Genomic DNA, 26,321 nt, shown 5'->3' with positions numbered 1-26,321 from the left:
ACTCATTGACCGACCCCGTATGGAGCTGCCGGTGGCCTTTTATAGCCCAGTCACTCGGCTCTGGAGCGGGGCCTTTCTGCCGTTTACACCCATAACAACGGTAAAGTGGCGTGATCTGGGTGACGCCACTTTCCCGCCAAATTGCGTGGCAGCCTCCCATTGGCCGAAGTACCGTTGGTTCCCTGCGAGTGAAAGTGTCCACTACTCTCACCTGGCCCGAACGGCACTTCGGCTAACGGTCCTCGATGATCGACGTGTGTACGACGCGAGCCCATTGCTGAATGTGTAGGAGCGAAAGAGGCCGACTATAATCGGACCTTGACCCCTTTCCAGTCGCGAGGGTCGCTCCTACAGTACGTGCGTCGCTGTGTGGAGCAACATGTATATGCACGTATATGCATATAAACGCACAGCAACTACGTACGTTCATATACATTAATACGTGCATACCAATATTGCTCCTCATAATGCTAAAGGAGGGTTTAATTATTATTAATATTTTTGTTATTATCACCATTGTTAATTTTTTGTCTAACTATATTTAATAAATATTCATGTGAAAATATTTTTGTCCAGCCAAAGAATGGCAATCTGCCATGGAAATAATTACAGATAAAGAATGAGTTATGTTATTAATGGAATATTTTGGGAACTTATAATTATTGAAATCATTCATAAAAGTGTCTCTATCTTGCTGTCTGTAGGATTGTAACTATGTTGCCGCTATGGAAAATCGATTGTAGGGACTTGAAATGCGGAACATATGCTCGTGTATAGTCTGTCAAAATATTCCCGATCCTCACATTGGGGACGTGGCAAAGCGATGATGAATTTTCTGGTATGAAATATTATGATTATATAAAGATCGATGAAAAATTATATGCCACTGCCCCCGCCCACTTGTTTGTCTTGGTTGTTCGCCATACTATGTTTTATAAATGAGCCTCCGCTTAGTACTTTTCCGCTTTTAACGACAATCCACTTATCGTGACGATTTTTGCTCATATTTTTCGGTCATGTACCGGGTATTACGAAATTCCGAAAAAAATGCAGCGAAATAATAAAACAGTTAAGCGTTAAAAGGCGCTCTTAGCAATGCACACAAACAAGGGTATTGATCATTGGTAAATACATATGCACATATATACATGGAGGCTGCCACGCAATTTGGCGGGAACGTGGCGTCACCCAGATCACGCCACTTTACCGTTGTTATGGGTGTAAACGGCAGAAAGGCCCCGCTCCAGAGTCGAGTGGCTGGGCTATAAAAGGCCACCGGCAGCTCCATACGGGGTCGGTCAATGAGTTAAGAGAGTAAAAAGTGATTATTAAGAGTGAGAGTCAGAGTGACAAAAGTGCCGAAGTGAAACAGTAAAGTAAGAGTCAACGCGAGTGGCAGATCACGACTCCCAGGACATCGTAGAAACAGCAAGGACAGCAAGGACATCTAGTGGGAATCCTTGCGACGACTAAAGAGGCAAGCAGGATCGTCAGCGGCACCAACAAGGACATTGGCGCAGCCCAGCATCTTAAGCGAGGCCTGCATATCTGAGTAAGTTCATGTAGCCGTGCGTAAAAAGAGAAGTGTTGTGAGTGAAACGTAGCTAGTGTTGTGCTGTGAGCGAGTGGAATAGTAGGAGAGATCTGTATAGCCGAGCGAACCGCCTGAGCTCACAGACTCAAATCCTGGCGTTTTCCGAATCGTTCCACTGAAACTAGCGTGTTTTAGCACAACACTCTCCCAGCCGGAGTGCGTTTAACCAGCACTCAGCCGTTGTGCCTTGCTAAAGCGAACCAACATAAAATAAGTGACGTGTAAATTTAACAACTTATATTCAAGAAAATATACTTTACGCTATAAACTAAATTACAAGTAACTAATTAATATCGCAGGGGGTTCAACAAATTTGTTTGTTGGCACGAATCCACAGTCAGCTGAAACTAGTCCAGAAAAAGACTCGGGATAAACCGAAGGTTCGTTACAACTGACGCCCAACGTGGAGCCCTGCGATAAGAGTCTAATTAGAAACAAGTAAGAAAGCTCTAGTCGAGACTGCTCGACTACGAGATCCCCTGAACCCTTGGAGCAATAGATATTTTAATAATTTTTCGCGTCTTTCAGCTTACATAAGAAACACGACACGAACTGCGAACTGCGACACACACACACAAACGCATACACACACATACACAAACAATTACATACATATACACACACAAGCATAAATACGCATGGGCGGCAGTGAGCGCTTACTATGAGAACTTAATTGCTTAATAACTTTTTTTGTGGACATACGATCTTCATGAAACTTTTAGATTATGATTATAACATGGATATGCATGTAATTGCCAAAGCACAAGTCTCTAGTATTTGAAATACGCTTTTTACAAAAGTGAGGGTGAGGGGGTGAATTTAAGGGTGGGGGGTAAATTTTAACAAAAATCGAAATTGTATAAATTGCATATAAGCATACATAACAAATTTGGAGACTCTAGCAATAAAGGTGTAGAAGATATAATTTTATAACTGGTTTTCGATAAGGTTTTTTATCGATAAAAAAGATCGGGATGAGTTGTCGATTTTTAATGATAAACTTGATATGCGCGCTGTAATTACAGACATTTAAAAAAAAAATTTGAAGTCTCTAGCTCTTATATCTTCTGAAATCGACGCGTTCATACATACGGACAGACGGACAGACAGACGGACAGGGCCAAATCAACTCAGCTCGTCGCCCTGATCAAGAATATATATACTTTGTGGGGTCTGCCACGCCTCCTTCTCCCTGTTACATACATATCAACAAAACCATTATACCCTGATTTCCCATTGAAAATGGGTTCAGGGTATAATAATGACTATGGTGCGAGCGTGGGTATATAACATGAAAAAGGATGAAGTGCTGCGTTATGGTGACGAGTTCGGAGTGAGTTTGTCCGGCACACTGAGCGTTATGCGGAGGCAGTTTAGCGAGTGGGTTGAGAGGAATGATGGAAGCATTCCTGGGCGACTGCGTGGGCGCCGTGCCTCACTCAGGGATGAGGCAACCACCGCCGTCACGGAGGACTATCTGGAGGCAGAGCTTGCGCATGTGGCGCGGTTGTGTGTGCCCTCCACTAGCGCAGCTGCACGCCTGCAGGATACGCGGCAAAGTGAGATGGGAGCCACATCCACCCCGCAACCTGAAATAAGACCACGAGGGCTCGGCACCACAGCTCAGGAGTATCCAAAGGAAGCCAAACAAGTGAGTGGAGCTTCCGCTTTGATGGCACTACAAAGCCTTTGGAGTTCCTGGAGCAAGTAGAGTGGTCAGCTGAAACATATGGCTTGGAGTTGGACATGATCCCGAGGGAGAGAGCCAGAGCTGCTGAAAGGCATGGCCTTGAAGTGGTATGTGGCCAACAGCAGCAGACCGCGAGATGAAGCTCATCTACAACAAAAGCCTGCCCGATCTGCGTGCCTACGCTCGCCCGTATCAATTCCGGACTCTGGTGAAATTGATGCAGCTAGCAGACGAGTTCGAGGAGCTCGACGCGATTGATTTCTATGGACGACGCTGGAGACGACGTGGAGTATCGTCGCACGGATTATGAGGCAAAGCCTTCTCCTGCGCCGGGGACAGGCGCATCAGGACCAAGGACACACATCCCAAATCCAGCCAGGGCTTGCCGAATGTGTGGCCAAGAAGGGCATCGCGCTTTTGCGTCCCGCAACATGGCGCTGGATTTCTGCTGGCAGTGCTTGCTTGTGTGCATAGCAGCGACATAAATGCTGCTAAGACAGAATGAGACAAACTTCAATGCCAACGTCACACAAATGTTTCTACACCATGTTATTGAAATAAATTTTTAATTGTTTTTGTTTTGATTAAAAAATTAAATTGTTTTATGTTAAAACTTATTACAAAAATTGCAATTGTAAAAAAAAAAAAAAAACAAACAAAAATATATATCTTGCTCCTTGTGGTTTAATCGTCCTCCAGTTATAGGGACGTAACATCGTCGGTCCTTTGAGCGTCCTTGTAAACGGATTCCTCTGTACTTTGAAAATATGCATTTCCTAGACTGATAAGGAATAAATGGTTGTCTTGTACATCTATTTTGCCAGTACGCCCTAGAAATGTATTTTCTGATTCTTAGGTCTCCAGTGAGTGTTACATTTATACACTTTGTAAACTGATAAAAAAAAAAATAGTTTTTGCAGTAAACTAAATATTAATTTTACTAATTGTATTATTAATAATAAAATACAAGATATACGTTTGTATTTTTCCAGAGTCCATCGTGCAATAAACAGCCCCTATATGCCTTTATAGATAATATCTATCGCAAAATTTTGCAATGAATGCATCGTTCCATTCATATACTGATATACTGGCGGCGCATCAGCAAGATTCCTCTAGTCCGGAAAATTTCCCTTCAGTAGTTGTTGGCTATAGAACCAGCAACGCAAAGGATATTGCTGAAAGTAATTCAAATATCTCTTCGTCTCAATTATCGTTTATGGATGAGTCCTCGAATGAATTTAATAACCAACAGTTAATACATCCAAACACATTAATAAAAGTATGTGGAGGCTGTGGAGGTAAGTTTTAACCCATCATATATTAAAACTAATAAATATTCTATTCTATTGAAACCATTGAAAACAAGCACGAGTTTTCAACTCTCTAGTCCTAAACAAAAAGCAGGGAATGATCGATTAATATTGGGAAATTATCGACAGCTATTCATTTTCAATGGGGAAATCATGATATAATGGTTTTGTTAAAGGTATGTAACAGGGAGAAGGAGGCGTGAGGCTAAGCCCTGTCTGTGTATCTGTCCGCCCATCCGTATTTATGAACGCGTCGATCTCCGAAGATAAGAGAGCTATCGAGTTTTTTCCAAAAATCGATAACTACCCCCAAATATATTTTTATCGATTAGAAAAAAATTTTATTTATATCCCTAACCATAGATCACATACACCTGACAAGTAGTGTAAAGCTTTTTGCACACTTTTTCGAGCATTGCGTTCCACACAACTTCGTATTTGCTCGGCTCCCCTCTTTTAGGTTCGGACTACGAAAATATACGAATGCTGAACAAACAAAAGTTTATGTGTCTGTGTGTTTCTTGTGTAAGCAGAAAGTCGCCAGGAATTTTTGAATTCTTTCTAGAAGGGTTCAGTGGATCTCGTAGTTGAGCAGTCTCGACTAGAGCTTTCTTACTTGTTTAAGTTTTATAAAAAAGTTTCTTTCCGTCATATGAATGTCTATCTAAGTTTATTTATGTACATAAGTGGCACACGCATATAAAGGGGGCTATCCACAGACGAATTTGTTACACGAACATGTTGTGTTCGTCAAATATTCGAATGTGGATAGGAGTGTTCGTACTAACATTTTGTTCATTTTGTTGTTTTGTTAAAAATAGAAATGTTTCTTTCTTACGGGTGTTCGTGCGAGCATGTTCGACAATGGATTCGAGTGCTCGCACAAACATCATTTCTAGAAATATTTCGGCCAGCAACATAAGCCAAAATGAACCGATAATTTTTTGATTATTTTCAAAATGAGCAGGCTTTGTGGCAAAATAAAAGCGAAAACTATCAAAATAACAAATTGTGCAACAAATCATGGGACAAATTATAATTAAAATACAAAGTTGTCGAAGAAGAAGACACAATTAATTTTGTCAAAGCAAATGTAAATTGTATGCACGCTTCATATAGGCGGGAACTCGAAAAAATAATTGGGGGCGTGGCAAATCGGGTAAAACTATATCCTCTACAATCTTAAAGCTAGAACGGTGAGACCAAAACAGTTCCACAGCTTATTTCAACCAAAAACTTTTCAGCGGATCACAGATCCGTTAGTTTGCATTGCAACGGTATATTCTTGGTTAATGCTTTATTCACTGTTTTCGCAATATGATGAAATAAATTTGCACTGAATTTTAAGTGCTCAACTTGCTGGAAAGTGATTTGGGACCACGCACAACTATTGAGCAGCGGGATCTTGCTGATGGTTGGATTTAGTGATTCTATAGTTCAAAACATCCTATACCGACTTGTCCGTGAAAATCAGGGCTGTCATTTTAGCTTTTTTCCCGTAAGATCTGGCTATATTTGAAGTCCCATTGCGGGGAAAATTCGAAAAGGGCGGGCTGCGGGAATTCTGGCTTTAAATTAATTAATTTAGCTCTATTTTAGCTTTATTTAATTTTCATTTATTTATTTTGTTTTTCTCTCTGTCAACACTAACAAGTAAGAAAGCTCTAGTCGAGACTGCTCGACTACGAGATCCCCTGAACCCTTGGAGTAATAGCTATTTCAATAATTGTTCGCGTCTTTCAGTTTACACAAGAAACACGCATACACACACACACATACATATAAACATTTACACACACATACACCAGTGTGCCCTTATTATGAGAACTCAATTGTTTAATAGCTTTTTTTGTGGATATACGATCTTCATGAAACTTTCAGATTATGATTATAACATGTATATGCATGTAATTGCCAAAGCACAAGTCCCTAGAATTTAAAATACGCCTTTTACAAATGTGATGGTGAGGGGGTGAATATAGAGGTGGAGAGTAAATTTTAACAAAAAACCGAAATTATATAAATTGCATATAAGCATACGTTAAAAATTTGGAGACTCTAGCAATAAAGGTGTAGAAGATATAATTTTATAACCGGTTTTCGATAAGGTTTGTTATCGATAAAAAAGATCGGGATGAGTTATCGATTTTTAATGTTAAACTCGATATCCGCGCTGTAATTACGGACATTTAAAAAAAAAATTGAAGTCTCTAGCTCTTATATTTCGGAAATTGACGCGTTCAAACATACGGATAGACAGAAAGATGGGCAGGGCCACATCAACTCAGCTCGTCGCCCTGATCAAGAATATATACACTTTGTGGGGTCTGCCACGCCTCCTTCTTCCTGTTATATACATTTCAACAAAACCATTATATCCTGATTTCCCATTGAAAATGGGTTAAGGGTATGAATACATGAATACAAGTATCGATACATGATTTTATATCATATCGCAATTATTTTGTGGTATGAGCAACAAACAGGTCCTGTTTGTCAACAAGAAAACACAAATGTGCACGAATTGGACGGGCACAAAAAGAAAAAATTGATTTTATGCAAACTCCAACAAAAACCGCAGAGCAAGAGATAGCACTTTGCCTCTTTGTGGCAAATCACGCAATAATTTCTCCTGTTGGGCTCAGCAACCAGCGCTTCATTGTAATTAAGAGCGGCAGTTCATAGAATATGTTAGCATTTAAGAGAATTTGTAACGGAGGTCACGCTCTCCCTTTTGCGTTGTCTCTTTTTCCCACGCAGCGGCTCAGCTTAATCAGCCGGCTCCCGTACATTGAAATTAGTATGCAATTAACTCTTGTTTAGAGCAGATGCAGTGTTAGATTGACTATTACATATAAACTCTGTAAACTCTAACAATCAATAATAATCGTTGAGTAAATTCAATCGTTTAATAATTGAAAGCTTTTCGAAAAATCTCTATAGCTCAATAGCTCCCATCAACAACCTAGGTATTCTCTGCCAAACAAAATTATCCGACAGCATGAACGTTTAGCGATTTAGACTACGCCGTACTAAATGTACAACATAATTAAACATGCGTTGGCTCCTCATTTTCTGGAGGATCTTAGAAATAAGATTGGAAGCGTTAAATTTATTTTGGTTTTGGACAAATCAAATGACAAAGTGGCTGGATAAATAACAATTATTTATTAAACACCTGACCTCTCTTTAAATGATTGAATATTTTATAATTTGTATACATGTATATGCATGTATATCTATAATATCTTCGTTAATGGTGTTTAGGTGTGTGTTTAAATACGTCTCTGTTGAGAGGGGAGTGATGATTTCGACGTTCCTGATTTTAATATTTCTTTTGAAAGTGGAGATTCCTTGTCTATAGTTGAAGGAATCAAACAATTAAAAACAAATGAATAATCATAAATGAATTTAATTAAGAAAATAGTGTTGTTTAAACCCAGCTTTTATTTTGGCTTATTTTTTCTTGAATTTAGTTTTTTTTGCCAATCTGGTTCTATTTGCTCGAAAAATTATGACAGCACTGGTGAAAATAGAACCCACGATAAGGGGAGCAATGCTCCGAACAAAATTGTTAATCCCACGGAAGAGCGCTATATTGTGAGAAAAATCCGGGACAACCCAAGGGATAGCCTCGACAAGTGGCCAATGATGTTAAAAAGGGGTTGGGCAAGGCATGCCACCCAGAAACTATTTTCCGTATGCTTTGGCCACATGATTTTAATGGCAGAGCACCACGCAAAAAGCCTTTTATAAGCGTGTAAGGTGGCCTTTTTTGCCCATCACCTTTATTTGGATATGCCGGCGGGTTTTTACGCCGCCGGTATACCACACTCTCTAGCCCCGGGTCCCTGCTCGGGCGCTTGTAAGGTTACATTATTTTCCAGCCGGGGTCAGAGTCTCAGTCTGCCCAGGGCAATAACTCAAAAGAAATTTGTAAGTTGATACGGGACGTATTGAGTTAGAGAGGGGGGGAGAGGGAGAGGGGGGGAAGTTGTATAGGTTAGGCGACCACGTGGCCTGAGCTCGCCGACCACGCCCACGCGCACGCGTTTGCGCGTGGGAGGGCGGCCGCAGTCGAGTGGCGCGATCAAGCGCACTCCAGATTGCGGGGGTCGGGGCTGCGAAGGCGTGTTGTGGAATGTTAGTGGGGTTACTACGATTGGTAGACCGCGGATCGAGGAACGGCCAGCGTTGCCGCCGGCGTTCGCTCAAGACCACGCGGTTTTACTGCCAGAGTTTTAACCTTCTGGCGAACGGGTCGTGACCTCGTTCAAACTACCAGTTAGTAGTGTTACGGTGGTTATGATTAGCAGACTGACAAAAATTAGTAGATTGACAAACCAGATCTGAATAAAACACGCAAGTTACTCCCATTATACATGTTCTTACTTTATTTATGCCTTACGTCCTCTATACTCGCTAAATCGTCTCGCTGCCTTTTGTTCTCGCTGTCGCGTCCGCTCGCTTCGGGAGCTCGAAACTAACTAAAACTGATGCGCAGCTTTCGATCCTTTTCTCTCGCCTCTGCAGCTTTCACCACGCGACCAGCAATGCAGCTCACCACGACGAGCTTTCAAGCCGCCGGGTTGCACTGTTAATCGCGCTCAACTATTTAAATTTTGCTTACTTTTAAGGCTAATCGCTACGGCACTTACATCTAATTATCAACTACCTAGTGCTACCTTAGGAACTAACGCTTATTCTAATAACAACTAACTTCTATCAACTTATAAATGACTTCAAAATGTAAACCAAAATCTATATCGAAATCCACCCTTACAAACTAACTCTTATTCTAATAATACACTTCAAAATATAACCTTACTATCTACCAAATCAAAATCTCCAACAAAAATCCATTTCATTTCAACGTCTACTTAGGCTATAAACATGTAAGGTGGGCAAGAAAATGCCGCCTTACAAGCGACAAAAAGAAAAGGTCTCGCTTAAATTTTGCTAAGGAGCACTTCCACAAGAACATTTGATTCTAGAACACTGTTTTATTTTGCGATCAGTCCACATTCAATTTGTTTGGGTTGGATGGGCCCTCATATGTGTGGCGTAAGCCCAATACATGGTTTGGGTCTGTATACCAGCAGGCGGCGTTGAGGACTTGGAGTTCATAGAGACTACAATGGATACAGGCAAATATTTTGATATTTTTAATTCAAAGTGTCAGAAACTCTGATCAAAGAAGGACTTCAGACTTTACCGAGATAATGACTTCAAAGACACTACAAGAATAGTCTAGACTTGGCTGATTTGGAAATGTCTGAACGTTATGAAAACACCAGCCCAGCCACCAGATTTTAACGTAAACTAAAATTTGTGGTCGATTTTGGAAATAAACTTTTGCAATCACAAAATATCAAACAAATGGGACATAAAAGACGAATTGGTTAAGGAATGAGATACCGTTACTAAAATTAAATAATTAAAATAATTAATTAAATAATTTCAATAGTAAAACCGAACCGATGGGGGTATTTTATTTGCCAGTCTGGCCAGCTATGCCCACGTCTCACAGCCAAATATGGTCAGTGATACTAATGAAACTATAAAAAGAAAGTGTTAGTAAGAAAACTTAAAAAAAATATATTAAATGTAGATTTATTAACTATACCTAACATAATAATTAAAATAATTCTTAAAAAAATAAAATAAATAAAATATCAAAAACAAAAAAAATTAATAAAAAAAAAGAAAAAATAAAATAAAAAGAATTTAGTATAGAAAAAGAAAATCGAAGGTATTAAAAGAAGTTGCAAGAAAAGTTAATGCAAAGAATAGGAAATAGAATATAGGGTAGAATTGAAAATTCACTACACAACATTGGCAACGAAAACGTATACCGATGCTTATGGCTGGGCATTGTGAGTGTTTTCCCTAAGATAAGCTAAGAAGTAAACTTTTTATTTTAGGAAGAGAGAGCTCTAAGGAAAAAACGTGATAATGTTTATTAAAATTAACAAAAAGAACATGAAACGCACTGTGCAAAGAATAATCCCTAGTGCATACAGGTAAATGAAGCGGACGATAATATCTAGTTGCTCGGGACGGAACCGAAAAATTTAGACGACCCAACAAAGAGGACGAATCTATATCACCACTAATCAATTTATGCAGAAACACAATTCATTAAATTGTTCTGCGATTGGTTAGCGATGGAAGGTCAACAAGCTAGAGCCTACCTACTATGATAAACCGGTAATCGTAAATTACTGTCCCATCTAAGGTCTCTTAAGACAAAAAGAAGAAACTGTTTTCGGACCGGTTCGATACGATCCTGATACAGTTTATGCTGCGGAGACCATACATCAGAGCAATACTCTAAGATAGGACGCACAAGCGAATTGAATAAGCGCTTGGTAGTAAAAGGATCTTTAAATTCCTTAGACCAACGTTTAATAAAGCCAAGCACACTTTTGGCTTCATTAATGATGGTAGAAATATGAAGATTAAAGTTAAGATTACAGTCAAAGAACACACCAAGATCTTTGACTGTTAAGATGCGTCGTAAGGAAATATTGCTAATTTTATAATCAACAATTAGGGGAACGGTACGACTGAAGGTCATTGTCATACACTTTGAGCAATTTAAGTCTAGCTGGTTTGCCACACACCAAAGCTGAAATGCATTTAGGTCATCTTGAAAGTGATGATGTCCATTTGCACTGGAGTATGGAAGGCAAAGTTTTACATCATCAGCATAATGTAAACAGTTTAATTATACCCTGAACCCATTGAAAATGGGAAATCAGGGTATAATGGTTTTGTTGAAATGTATGTAACAGGCAGAAGGAGGCGTGGCAGACCCCACAAAGTATATATATTCTTGATCAGGGCGACGAGCTGAGTCGATTTGGCCTTGTCCGTCTGTCTGTCTGTCCGTCTGTCCGTATGTTTGAGCGCGTCGATTTCCGAAGATATAAGAGCTAGAGACTTGAATTTTTTTTTAAAATGACCGTTTATACAGCGCGGACGTCGAGTTTGCTTTTAAAATTCGATAAATCATCCCGTTATGTTTTTATCGAGTAAAAACATTCAAGTTCAAATCAGATGCCACTATAGCTAATTGTGAATGATTTTTCTTTTTTTTAAATTTCTCAAATATTCAATATAATATGTAGATCATATGCTGAAAGTTTCATTAAATTCCGTTCAGTCAAAAATTAATAATAAAAAAATCAAATATTTGGCCAATTAACAAACGCACGTGCAGCAGCTACAACAAAAACATTCGTTGAATCACATCAGCTGTTAGTTTCATTTAGTTTTGGTAGATGGCGCAGCAGCAGTGAATCTATTTGAGTTTTGCCAGCGCGACTAGCAGGAGTGAGGTGGCCTAGTGTGTTAGCTGCATGACGCTCGATCGAGAAGTCGAGGTTCGAATCCCGATCGATGCAACTGATGTTAATTTTTTATACTCATTCACGAAAGTGAATCAGTATATTGGTTTTGTGCAATGTCCGTCTTGCTGTCCGTCCGTCTGTCCGTCTGTCCGTCCGTCCGTCTGTCCGTCTGTCCGTATGAACGCAATCTATTTCGGCGCTATTGAAGCTAGAGAAATTTGGAACACATACTCGTGTATATCTCCGATTTATAAAGTGTTAAAATTTTCCCGATCCGCCCACTAGGGGCGTGGCAAATCGGAAAATGCAAATCATGTTTGTTGAAGAGCTAGAAAGCTGAAACTTGGTATGTAGGTCCGCGTTGTCCACCCAAGATCACGAGCTATGGCGGATATATCTACGCCCATTGGGGGCGTGGCAAATCGGATAAAACTGTATCTCCTAAAGTTATAAACCTAGAATGCTGAAATTTTGCACGTCAGCTAATGGTATGATTCTATAAAGTCTGAAGATAAATTATAAGTCTACGCCCGTTGAGGGCGTGGCAAATCGGACCTGAAGATATAGTGATTTTTTAAATTCTATATTTTGGACACTATTGATGGCAGAGACCTCAAATTTTGTATATATACTCGGACTGATCACCCAAGACCAAAAAGTTTTGTCGGATATATGTCCGCCCACAGGGGGCGTGGCAAACCGCAAAAGTTTTTATCTCCTAAAGTATAATAGCTAGAAGCTTCAAATTTGGATAGTTGAGTTACTGGTAGCCTCCTCTATCGATTCCCCAAAAATAATTTTTACGCCTCTTTAGGGGCGTGGCATATCGAAAAGTACCCTGTAATTTTCACATTTTTTTAGGGTAAGCATTCAAACTTTGCAGTTAGGGTAACGTTATCTCTTTCTAAAAACTGACCAAAAATGAGGTGTCTACGCCCAGTTGGGGCGTGGGAAATCGGAAAAACCTGTATATTCTACAGTATTAGAACGAAACTTAACTACTAAATTGTTGATGGGATGTGAATGAGTATTCCGCAGTCGGTAACGCCCGACTGCAACGTTCTTACTTGTTTTTAATTGTTTCAAAAATTTTTATATTTTCATAAATGAGTTTTATATTTAATTTATATTTTTAAATACACCGAAATTGAAATTTTAACTATACTTTATGTGCGTTTTTAATAGTTTGGTTATTCTAGCAGATTCTTAGAATCACATCAGCAGCTAGTTTCGTTTAGTTTTGGTAGATGGCGCTGCAGCAGTGAATCTATTTGAGTTTTGCCAGCGCCACTAGCAGGAGTGAGGTGGCCTAGTGTGTTAGATGCATGACACTCGATCGAGAAGTCGCGGTTCGAATCCCGATCGATGCAACTGATGTTAATTTTTTTTAATTGTTCCAAAATATTTTTATATTTTATTAAATGAGTTTGGTATTTGATTTATATTTTTAAATACATCGAAATTGAAATTTCAGCCATACTAAATGAGCATTTTTATTTGTTGGGTTCAGGGTAGTATCTAGTCGAGCACTCTCGACTAGAATTTTCTTACTTGTTTTAATTTTTGTTTTAAACTTTAAAACAATCAAACAACCAAAAGTTTGGTTGGAATTTTTGAAAAATGAAAGAAAAACATTGATTTTAAAATCTTTTTTAGTCTATCCCTATGAACTTTCTGTGTTCTATTCTTATTATTTGTGTTTTTTATAACTATATTATTATTATTTTCTATACTAGTGACCTCAAATGGTCCTGTATAAGCAGGTTCTAGCTTATGACCTGTTTCGTTTTTTAGATAGACCTGGTCTCCTACTTTTAATTTAATGTCTAATAGTTTCTTATCATTTATGTCTTTTTGTTTCATTTTATGTTTTTCTAAAAGTATTCGAGCTCTCTTATGCGCATATTCTAGTCTAAACTTAACTTCTTTAGCATAATCTTCTATATTGTATAATGGTTCACTTACATCTACGGTATTAAAATGTATTGGAAGGTTACTTTGCCTTCCAAATACAAGTTCATATGGACAATAATTATGAGTTACTGATGGTGTTGTGTTAAAACAATACACGAAATACTGTAACCATACGTCCCAATCAGCTTTATCCACTGATATATATGAACGAATGTACTCATTGACTTTTTTAAACGGTACCTAATGTCTGGTGGTGATGTGCTGTAGATGATATGCTGTCTATTTTTAAATATTTGCACAAGTCACTTATAATGGAATTCTTGTATTCTGTACCCATGTCCGTAATGAACGTCTTCATTGGACCGTACTTCAGAATAAAGGATTCGAATATGGCTTTTGCGACAGTTGCTGCGCTTTTATTTTTAATCGGAATAGCTTCTAAATACTTTGTCAAGTCACATATTAACGTAACAGCGTATTCATTTCCGTTTTCTGAGCGTGGTAGTGGACCAATCGTGTCTACTATCACTCTGTCGAAAGCCTCTATTGGTGTCTCGGTTATAATCATGGGTGATCTATTGTGTTTCGTCGTTTTCGACGTCAGGCATTTTGGACATTTATTTATGTACTCTTTTACATGTTTAGTCATGTTTTTCCAATAATATTGTCTCTTTAATTTCGCTAGCGTTTTCGTTATGCCTGTATGACCCCCTTGTATTGGATCATCATGTAATGTAGCGAAATTGTTTCTTTTTCTTTTTTATTATATATTGTGGTCACCGGCTTGAGTAGCGCTACTCTTAAATTCTTTAATGTTTTTTTGCCCATATTTTTAAAAGATTCTATTGAAATTGTCAAAGATCTTTTCGCTCGGTGCCATTCTTAGTTTGCTAATTTGAGATACCCCGGCTTGTCGTTCAAGCCTTTGGAAAAACTGACCTAAGTCGAGGATTCCATTGGAGTATAAATCGCTAACTTTAATTCTTGCTATAACTTGTTTTCCATGTTTCAATAAACATGTAGAATCTGTTAGTCGCAAGGTCACTACTTTTCGTACCTCGTCATTTGTGATGACTTCGTATAGGTTGGGCTTAGAAGCTTGTTTCAGACTTTGCCTTGGCAACAGTCTCTCTTTATTATCTGCGCAGATATTTTTTGTCTATTTCGTTGCCTGGTAGTGACTTTCAGGACTTTTCAGTTCATATCAATTAATTCGGATATTTTTATCCTTGAGAAGTCATCTGCCACGAAATTGTCTTTTCCTCTCAGATACTCTACTGTGAAATCGTATTCTTCTAACTCGAGTCGCATGCGTGTTAATTTTGAGCTTGGCTTTACCATGGAAAATAGGTATGTTAAAGGCCTGTGATCCGTTCTAACTGTGAAGTGTTTGCCATAAATATATGGTCGGAAATGTGTTATTGCCAAATGTATTGCTGCTAGTTCTTGTTCTGTAGTACTCTTATTGCTTTTACCATTAGTGAATGTTCTTGATGCAAATGCAACTGGGAGCTGGTGTCCATTATAGTTTTGAGTTAAAACTGCACCACATGCTTGTTTGCTTGCATCTGTGATTATGCAAAATTCTTTGCTAAAATCAGGGTACTGTAGTAGATTTGGTTGAACAAGTTTATTTTTTAGATATTGGAATGCTTTTTCACACTCCGTTGTCCATTCAAATGGGATATTATTTTTACATAATCTTGTTATGTGCCGTGAATGTTCGGCGAAGTTTCGTATAAAACGTCTATAATAATTGCAAAATGCAATGAATCTTCTAGCGCTCTCTGCGTCCGTAGGGACAGAATAATTATTAATGACCAGAGCTTGCAAATGAGAGTTGAGCGTTTTTTCGTTTATTCTCTTTCTCGCATCATACTCAAAAAAAATTGTGTAGACACGTCTCTCTCTGAGCGTCACTCTCTTTTTTCTTTAGCTTCTGTTTCGCTCAGACGCAATGCGATGACTCATTCGTGTGACGCTCTCATATGAGTGTCGCGTAAAACTAACACGATTTTCTCTCACACAAAGCCTCTCAGCAAGAAACACTTTGACTAACAAACTCAGCAGAAAATGTTTTTGCCTTCGTGTGCATGTAAATACACGCATACATACATACAAAAAGAACGCAGCAATCGCGCGTGATTACCCATACAAACGCAACTTACCGTTACTTCATTTAACTCAAGCAAACGATCAGTGTTTGACTTGAGGAAACGAAAACAGAAACAACTGTCTCCCTCAGAGCGCGAGAGAGCTAAGCCAGACGCGACAAAAACAGTTTCTGTCTGAGTTTTTTTGACTGTGTCAGTGAAAGACACTTTTTTGCAGACAACGCAAAAGTGTTAACAGTTTTTTGCGAGCTATGTTAATGACGTAAAATTTCTTGTCATCTGGTAAGATTCCTTTATCTGTGCATTTATGACCTAAGAATGTCACCTCGTGCATGAAAAATGAACATTTTTCTGGATGCAGTTTCAGATTATGTTTTCTGCAAACATTGACAACATCTGTTAAGTTTTTAATCATATGTTGTTCAGAACAACCAATAACGATTAAATCATCCATGTAAAGGAAAGCTTGTGTGGTCTCTAGACCTGAGAATGCTATTGTCATCATTCTCTGAAAAGAATTAGGCGCTATTTTTAAACCAAATGGTAATCGCTTAAAGCGATACGAACCATTGTTTGTTGAAAAAGACGTTATATCTCTTGAGTTTTCCTCAAGTTCAATTTGATGGAAGCCTGACATTAAATCAAGGCATGAAAAATATTTTGCTCGACCCAATTGATCAAGAATATCGTCAATTCTGGGGCGATAGTCAATTACTAATCGCCATTTTTCTTCTGCAGTGCCCGGAAGGGCCTTTTTGGGAACTAATAAAAGTGTGCTATTATAGGATGAAACAGACGGCTCAACAATATTTTGCTCAATTAACTTTCCAACTTGGTGCTGGATTTCTTCTATTTGGCTATGCGGACATCGATAATTTTTCACGTATACTGATTCATCGTCTTTAAGTCGCAATTTTTGTTTATAAAAGTTGTTTATTGTGATTGGTTCGGTTTCAAGTCCGAAAACATCACTATACTGGGTGCAAATTTTCTCAAGTTTTTCTTTAAATAAAGGTGGAAAATTCTTCTTTAATTTGTTAAGTACGGACTCTGTTCTATTATCTTTGGAATTTTGAGCTACATTGTAGTTTGAAAGTGTTTCAAATTTCAATTTATCTATGTTTACTATTTGTTATGTACTGGTTGTATTTAAGATTCGGACAAAAGCGGTTTAATTTCCTGATTGGGAATTAAAATATTTTCTTCGACTGAAGATAATTCTATTTTGCGTATCACCTGGGATCTGGCTGGTAGAAGGGTTGAGTTAGTACCAGAATTAAATGTTATTGGAACGTAAATGGGATACGTTAGGTTTTGTGGTGTAATTATAAACTAATCTTCTGAGCTATTATAATCTAATCTGCAATTAAATCTTTTAATGAAGTCTAGTCCTATTATTCCATCGCATGGGACTGCGAAGTCTGAACGAAGTATGTGAAACTTGTATGGAATAATAAATTTGTCTGTTTGTGGTTCAATTGAGGCTATTCCCTTGGAATTTATTATTCCTTCTCCTATGCCTCGAATGTCTATGATTCTATTGGTTTGGATGTCATGAAAAAGTTAAATTTTTATTTGTTGCAACATTTTTAAAGGATACGAAGTTATTGAGACTCAAATTGACGGTAAATATTGTTTTATTTAGCTTTGAGTATCTGGAGGCGTTTGGGAGTTTCCCGAAGCTTGCTTAACAATTCTTACGCTATTGTTGTGACCTCTTGTCGAGTTGCCACGGCCTCTTGAGTTGTCTCTATATCGGCCCTGTCCTCTACTATAAGTGTTGTTAGATTGGTAACCATTATTGTGGTTATTACCTCGACTGTGGTAATTCCCACGGTTACCCCTGTTGTTCTGTCTCTGGTAATACAGGACAGCATTTGACTGCCCTGTTGCCTCAGTGCAACTGTTGACGAATTTACATACGGCTTCGTTCATGGTATTAAACGTTCCTGCCTGCATGATAAGTTTTACCTTATCTATTGGGTTTTGGGTCATGGCTTTTACAGCTAGGGTCGTACTATATCTGTTTGCCAGTTGACATGTTAAGCCATCGCTTATATACGCACCCTCGAGAGCCTTTGCCAAAGTTGCCACCTCTTGAGTGTACTGATTGGCTGTCTTGCTCCTTTGCTGAAGGTTAAGGATTTTTGCAGATATTACCTTTACAGATTCTCCTTTAACTGACTTTGATAAGCTAGCAATAATGGCGGAAATTGTCTGCTCATTACTTATCAAATTACGTGCGTGACCCTTCAGTTTTGTCTTTATTAGGTTTATGGCAACTGCTTCGTGGCTGCCCTTTAGGGAATCTATAAGTTCCAAAGCATCCACGAAACTACGTAGATTTTCAGCTTTTCCATCGAACTAACTAATCAAAATATAAAACAGGCACGAGAGTGACAACTGTCACGGTCGCCATGTAAACAGTTTGGTTGATGGATAGCGAATGCTCTCCGTATTTTATTCAAATAAAGTCTTAGCCTAAAATACATAAAGAATTCTGTCGCTAAAAGCAGCGGCAGAATGGCAGTATATAGCATGCTGTATGTGTGTGTATATATGTTTGAATGCATATGCAGAAGGCATATACATTTTAGCGTTTAAGCTGCGGCGTGGACAAGAACGTAAGAATGCTTACGTTGCAGATCCCACGCTGCAGCCTGGTCTGTACATAAGTGACCAATCATATTACGGCACTTATGTATAGCTGTTATAATATAAATAAAGCAATAAAGTGTTGCTATGTTGTGAGCATGATACTCTTACTTATATTTCGGGCATATGTCAACTTCATATATTGTATACACTACAATACTGTGAGCATATGCTTATATGACATACAACATACTATAATACATAAATATAGTAGAATACGAGATACAACTAGGAAGGTCATTTATAAAAAAGGGAAAAAAGCAATGGACCCAAATGGCTACCCTGAAGGACACCAGACGAAACAGAGATAAGTTTAGACGTAGCAGTTCTCAGCAAGACTCTTTGGGTTCTACGCATTAAATAGGATGAAATCCAAGACACAAGTCTAGGTGAAAATCCTAAGCGTTCAAGCTTAAGAATTAGTATGTGATGATGTACTGAGTCAAATGCTTTACTGAAGTCAGTATAAATAACATCAGTTTGCATTTTTTAAGAAAAACTGTCATTAACAAGCGAAGTAAACTCAAGTAAATTAGAGGACGTTGATCGATTTTGAACAAAACCATGTTGAGATTGTTGAATAATCGATTTGCAAAAATGCTGCAAGGCCGATGTTATGATTTTCTCAAATAACTTTGGAATAGCAGATAATTTCGTAATGCCTCTATAATTCCACCTTTTTTTATATAAGGGATTAATGGAAGATTCTTTCCAAATTGAAGGGAAGACAGAAGTATCTAAGGACAAGTTAAACAATTTTAGTAATTGTGACTGAAGAGAAACACTGCACTCTTTAATCACACAACTAGGAATATTATCGGCACCGGGTAAGATGATTTCAATGTCCTAATGGCTGCAGGCAGAGAGACTGCAGAAACTTTAGGAGTATTAATAGATATGGATATACTGCAGTAGAGATCAGCAGAAGAATAAGTGGATTGAAAAAGATCAGCAAATAGATCAGAAGAATCCTGGTCATTGCAAGTTTTTTCACCACCAAGGACAAATGAGGACGGCAAACCAGAAGATTTACGCTTCAAATTTACAAAAGAGTAAAATTGTTTGGGATCTCGAGTAAACTGACGTTTGCAACGTATGAGATAATTCTCATAACAGCTAGAATTTAAAAGATTGAAGTTTGGCTTGGCAATGGAATATTGCCAGTCAACACTTGAACCAGACTTTTTATAATTTTTAAAACAGTTAGTTTTAATGTTTCTTAAGTTCGAAAAAGTCTTGGTAAACCATGGTGGCTTATTTGAAACTGGCGAATTACGGCAGAGAGGGACACAAACATCCAGAATAGCGTTTAAGATAGAATAAAAAAACGATGCTGCTAAATTCATATCAACCGTAGACCAGTCTGTTGAATTAATTAATTGGTTAAGCAAAACAAAATTGCATTTACGATAACAGCGACTAAGTTTAGAATGCATTGGAGTATTAGTGGGAGGATTATCAACAGTTAATAAAACCTCTAAAGTGGGGTGATGTATATCATCTGGTAAGCAGAAAGGAGTTGATCTCGCGACATTAATGAGCGAATCATGATTAACAAACACAAGATCTAGAGTGCGATTTAGATGGTTTAAAAAAGAGTTCATCTGAAACATAGACAGGTTAAACAATTCATCAAAAAGATAGTGGTCAATTTTCTGAATAAAGTAATTTGCATTACGAATCGATGACCAAGAAGTGTTCGGAATATTAAAATCACCTAACACAAGAAGCAAGTCTCTATCATTTACATGCTCATAAACTTCTTTAATACAATTAATATGTTGAGCATAAACTTGTACATCAGAAGAGGGAGGAATATAAGAACATGTGATAAACAATAAGCGCGATTGGAGAGGGGATAATAGACTTAACATCGATTAACACACCACCCCCTCTGCGAACAGAACGATCGAGTCTATAAGTAGTGAAATTACCTGAAAGAATTTCAATATTATGAATATTATTACTTAGCCAGGTTTCAGTGAATGCAATAATATCATATTGTACACTGAAACTGTGCAAGAATAGATTTTTAAGTTTAGAATTTAAGCCACGTACATTTTGATAGATCAGAGACAGCTGAAAAGATTGTAAATTATTTAGTTTTTTGGCACAATGTTAGATGAAGATTGTACCGAAGGTAAATTTACTGAAATAGGAGTCGATCTGTTCGATTTTTTTTATGTCCATTTATACAGCGCGCATATCTAGCTTATCCCCAAAAACCGATAAAGCATCCCTTCATTTTTTATCGATAAAAACCTTATCGAAAATCAGTTATAAAATTATATCTCCAACATCTTTAGAGCTAGAGGCGCCAAATTTTATATGTAAATTCATAGGTACATATACGAGAGACTTTAGCAAATGCACTCATTTTAATGATGCAATCACAATCTAAAAGTTTCATGAAGAAAGTACTTCCAGAAGCAAAGTTATTAAATAATTAAGTTCCCATAGTAAGCCTACACTGCAGCCCATGCGTGTTTATGCGTACGTACCTATGTGTGTCTGTGAGTGTGTATGTTTCTTGTGTAAGTAGAAAGACGCGAATAATTATTGAAATATCAATTGCTTGAAGGGTTCTGAGGATCTCGTAGTTGAGCAGTCTAGACTAAGGCTTCCTTACTTGTTATACCCTGAACCCATTGAAAATAGGAAATCAGGGTATAATGGATTTTTGAAAATGTATGTAGCAAGCAGAAGGAGGCGTGGCAGACCCCACAGAGCATATATGTTCTTGATCAGGGCGAAGAACTGAATAGCCATGTCCGTCTGTCCGTGCGTATGAACGACGAAAATATAAGAGCTAGAAACTTGAAATTTTGCATAATACTCGTAGTACGTAGAATAAATTTATCATATTTTTCCGATAACTCATTCCGTTTCATTTTTGTCAAGAACATTCGATAAATTGAATTCGTTTTCATACATTGAACCAGTGTTTGAAAAGCTGACAGTCACAGCAGCAACAGTCGTAAAATTTTCTCTGTGCTGTGCTTCTGCAGCCAACAGTTTTTGCAGTTCTGTTATTGCTAGAACTGTTGTTGCGAGTATTTTCGACAGTCGCTTCGGGAATCGACAGCTTCGGCAGTTTTGAGAATGCTGTTGCTGCGAGCATTTTCGACAGTCGCAATCGCAGCAAAAGCGAAAAACAATTCTTGATCAGCAGCGCAGCGCTTTGAACTGCGTTCAGCACAGCAGACAGCTTCCACAGTTTTTGCGAAATGAATGAAAATTAACATTTTAATTATTTATTTATAATGGCGATTATTTATTTTTTTATTTTTGATTTGATTTTCCGTCGGTTGCCTTGAAGCCGTCACAAATTGGGCTTAAAATATTTCGCATATTATCAGAATTTAACACATTGAACGATATGGAGTATTCCGTAACGAGCCCAATGTGTGACCTTATTAGTTGCTTTTTGATTATTTCAATTTTAATTTATTTTTATACCCTGAACCCATTTTCAATGGGAAATCAGGGTATAATGGTTTTGTTGAAATGTATGTAACAGGCAGAAGGAGGCGTGGCAGACCCCACAAAGTATATATATTCTTGATCAGGGCGACGAGCTGAGTTGATTTGGCCCTGTCCGTCTGTCTGTCCGTCTGTCCGTCTGTCCGTCTGTCCGTCCGTCCGTCTGTCCGTCTGTCCGTATGTATGAACGCGTCGATTTCAGAAGATATAAGAGCTAGAGACTTCAAATTTTTTTTAAAATGTCCATAAAGTCAGCGCGCATATCAAGTTTATCATTAAAAATCGATAACTCATCCCGATCTTTTTTTATCGATAAAACCCCTTATCGAAACCCAGTTATAAAATTATATCTTCTACACCTTTATTGCTAGAGTCTCCAAACTTTTAATGTATGCTTATATGCAATTTATACAATTTCGGGTTTCGTTAAAATTTACCCCCCACCTCTAAATTCACCCCCTCACCATCACTTTTGTAAGAAGCGTATTTCAAATACTAGAGACTTGTGCTTTGGCAATTACATGTATATTCATGTTATAATCATAATCTGAAAGTTTCATGAAGATCGTACGTCCATAAAAAAAGTTATTAAACAATTAAGTTCTCATAGTAAGCGCACACTGCAGCCCATGCGTGTTTATGCGTGGGTGCTTGTGTGTGTATGTGTTTGTGTATGTGTGTGTGTATGTGTTTGTGTATGTGTGTGTATGTGTATGTGTGTGTGTATGTGTATGTGTGTGTGTATGCGTTTGTGTATGTATGCGTGTGTGTGTGTGTCTGTATGCGTGTGTGTATATGTATGCCTGTGTGTGTGTGTGCGTGTTTCTTGTGTAAGCTGAAAGACGCGAAAAATTATTGAAATATCTATTGCTCCAAGGGTTCAGGGGATCTCGTAGTCGAGCAGTCTCGACTAGAGCTTTCTTACTTGTTTTCGTATAATTTTAGACGACGAACAAATAGAAGAGTTTTCCGACAGAGGAAGGAGGCGTAGTTTTCAAATGATGTACATTGACAACATGAGCTTTTAAATATGAAATTCCATTGGTTTTAAGTTTGCTTTTGCATGTTTTATATGTAGCAAAGTCCCCTTCCTCATTGTTATCAAAATACTTCTAAACATCACATTGTTTATTACGCGTTATTTTTGCTGTTGCTCGGATGCACATTAATACAAGATTACGCCTACGATCTGTTTCATTGCTACAAAGTATGCCGCAAGTGACTTCGGCAATTACAGTTACAAAAGTTACCAAAACAAAGCAAAGAAAAAACTGTGGAAGCTGTCTGCTGTGCTGTTCGGCAGTCGACAGTTTTTGCTCTAGCTGCGACTGCGACAGTCACCAGTGAACGCAGTTCGAAGCGCTGCGCTGCTGATCAAGAATTGTTTTTTGCTTTTGCTGCGACTGTGACTGTCGAAAATGCTCGCAGCAACAGTTCTAGCATTCTCAAAAATGCCGAAGCTGTCGATTCCCGAAGCGCTGCGCTGCTGATCAAGAAATGTTTTTGCTTTTGCAGCAACTGCGACTGTCGAAAATGCTCACAGCAACAGTTCTAGCAATAACAGAACTGCGAAAACTGTTCGCAATTTTTTAAACACTGCCCTGAACCCATTGGAAATGGGAAATCAGGGTATAATGGTTTTGTTAAACATATGTAACAGGCAGAAGGAGGCGTGGCAGACCCCACAAAGTATATACATTCTTGATCAGGGCGACGAGCTAAGTCGATTTGGCCCTGTCCGTCTGTCTGTCCGTCCGTCCGTCCGTATGTGTGAAGGCGTCGATCTCAGAAGATATAAAAGCTAGAGACTTGAAATTTTCCTAGGTCCGTTTATATCACGCGCATATCGAGTTTTTCTCTATATATCGATAACCGCGCCCGATATTTTATTATCGATCATAAACCTTATTGAAAGCTGGTTATTTAATTATATCTCCTACACCTTTAGAGCTAGAGCTTGCAAACTTTAAATGTAGGCTTATATGTATTTTATATAATTTCGATTTTTGTTGTAATTTACCCGCCACCTCTATATCCATCACCTCACCCTCACCTTTGTAAAAGGCGTATTTCAAGTACTAGAGACTTGTGCTTTGGAATATATTTTCACCATATGATTACGCTCTGAAAGTTTCATTAAGATTGTACGTCTAGAAATTAAATTATTCAACAAATAAATTTTTATATGTTGCCCACACTGCAGCGCAGCCCAAGCGCAGTCGCTGCTCACTGCGCAGTTAGAAGAGCGCGATCAAATACGTGCGTGTGTATGTACATATGTATGTTTGCCGAAGAGAAGTGCAGAGTGATTAGAATATCAGATTAGAGGGTATATCTTAGTCGAGCAATCTCGACTAGAGTCTTCTTACTTGTTTTTTTTTTTTTTTTTTTTTTTTTTTTTTTAGAATATAAGAATAATATACTTTTCTGAATAAACAGATTTTGTAATTTACGTATTTCGGCTCAATTTGTAAAAACGGTATTTCGAGTACTAGAAACATTTGAGCCATTTCAACATTATGATTACATTCTGAATAAATTTATGAATTTAATTATAAATTTATTTTTGTTAGTTATATAATTAATAATTTAATGTGAATTCATAAATTATATACTAACTCGTTTCTTTTCTTTTTGTATTTTCATAGACAAAATAAGTGATAGATATCTTTTATATGCGTTAGACAGATATTGGCACAACAGTTGCCTAAAATGTCATTGCTGTGGAGCTATGTTAGCCGACGTTGGCTCAAGCTGTTTTACTAGACGCGGTCTAATACTCTGTAAAAAGGATTATTCCAGGTATGGTGGATGCGATCATAAAGAAAAAACTTTAACAGATTTAAAAAATGATTAGAAAAAACTAAAGTATTAAATTATTTTTCATTTATAAACAAAATGTATATTGTTATCCCCATTTAAAATAGGATATCAGGGCAAAATAAATTTCACTAAAAACGGATATTTATTAAATGATGGACATAAGTAGCAGTTCCAAATAACTATCCTGGGTACATCTGACAAAGTATATACACTCATGGCTAAATCAATAGATGTGAACAATTTTTTTAAGGTAATGACGTCTACCTTTTCTCGTGTAACTTAAAAAAACTTTGTGTTCAAAAATTGACATATCTTAGAATAATAAAAAAAAAAAAAGTTAATAAAATAATAATGCTTAAAAAAGTTTTGGCATACTTCATACTTAAAAAAATATTAAAATTTCTAAAATATTGTGGAATATTTAGAATATATATAATACCTTTTATGTCCGGCCTTATTCGCAATTACTTGGCTGATCCCTTAGGGCATAGAAGATATTAACTTTCTACACATTTCCACAGCAATGATGTACCAGTCCTTCTGAATATTTTCCCGTAATTGGGTTTTATTGGAGCAGCTAGTCTTGGAAATCCTATTGGAATTTCCATTTTAGAGGCATGTTGTTGTCATATGGTGGCATAACACTGTTCAATATTTCTTTATACAGGAATCTGTCCATGATGCTGTGATTTCGATGAATGTGATTGCCATGAAAAGTAGCCTAAGTAATTATGCCTTCGTGCTTAACCGTCTTTGTATATCTAGGATTCAATTCTTTGCCATTTGGTCTTCGAACATTTCTGTTTGACTCATTCCCAAACAAATCTGTTTTCGTCTCATCACTCCAGAGAATGGAATCGTCTATTACGATAGTTTTCCGCCGGACACCCCGCTTGTCTTTATCTTTTGTGAAATGAATATATTGGTTTTATGCAATGTCCATCTTGTCCGTTCGTCTGTCCGTATTAACGCAATTTTTGTCGGCGCTATTGAAGCTAGACAATTGAAATTCGGAGCACTCACTCGTGCATATCTCCGATTTATAAGGTGTTGAAATTTTCCCGATCCGCAAATCGGAAAATGTATTTCCTATATATCAGAAATTATATTAGTTGAAGAGCTAGAATGCTGAAATTTGGAATGTAGACCCGCATCGAATACCAAGATCACGCCCATTGGGGGCGTGGCAAATGGGATAAAACAGTATATCTTAGAGTTTTACAGATAGAACGCTAAAATTGTGCACGTAAGCTAATGCTATGATTCTATAAAGATTCATGAAAAAATAATATGTCTATGCCCATTAGGGGCATGGTAATATTGAAGATATAGTGATTTTTTAAATCTGCTATATTAATGCTAGAGACCTCAAATTTGGTA

The 26,321-nt window shown here is 37.7% G+C and overlaps 1 protein-coding gene across 5 annotated transcripts in view; it reads left to right on the top strand.

Moving 5' to 3' along the window:
• Window positions 1-26,321, top strand: part of LOC149270110 (LIM domain transcription factor LMO4) — a 93,289-nt gene that overhangs the window by 7,166 nt on the left and 59,802 nt on the right. For 4 of the 5 annotated variants that reach the window (XM_089465702.1, XM_089465706.1, XM_089465704.1 and 1 more), the window contains exons 2-3: window positions 4,277-4,585; window positions 24,767-24,920. In XM_089465702.1, coding sequence (XP_089321828.1) covers window positions 4,342-4,585; window positions 24,767-24,920 — 398 coding nt within the window. In that variant the 5' untranslated portion in view covers window positions 4,277-4,341. Of the gene's footprint in view, window positions 1-4,254; window positions 4,586-24,766; window positions 24,921-26,321 lie in introns of all 5 variants that reach the window. The other variant, XM_089465703.1, reaches the window with a different exon arrangement.

This window comes from Drosophila arizonae, chromosome 3 (genome assembly GCF_054131065.1).
Source record: "Drosophila arizonae isolate 15081-1271.41 chromosome 3, UAZ_ARI_1.0, whole genome shotgun sequence".
Taxonomy (NCBI): domain Eukaryota; kingdom Metazoa; phylum Arthropoda; class Insecta; order Diptera; family Drosophilidae; genus Drosophila; species Drosophila arizonae.
Note: the sequence above shows the minus strand (reverse complement) of the source record. Positions and strands in the feature narration are given on the sequence as shown.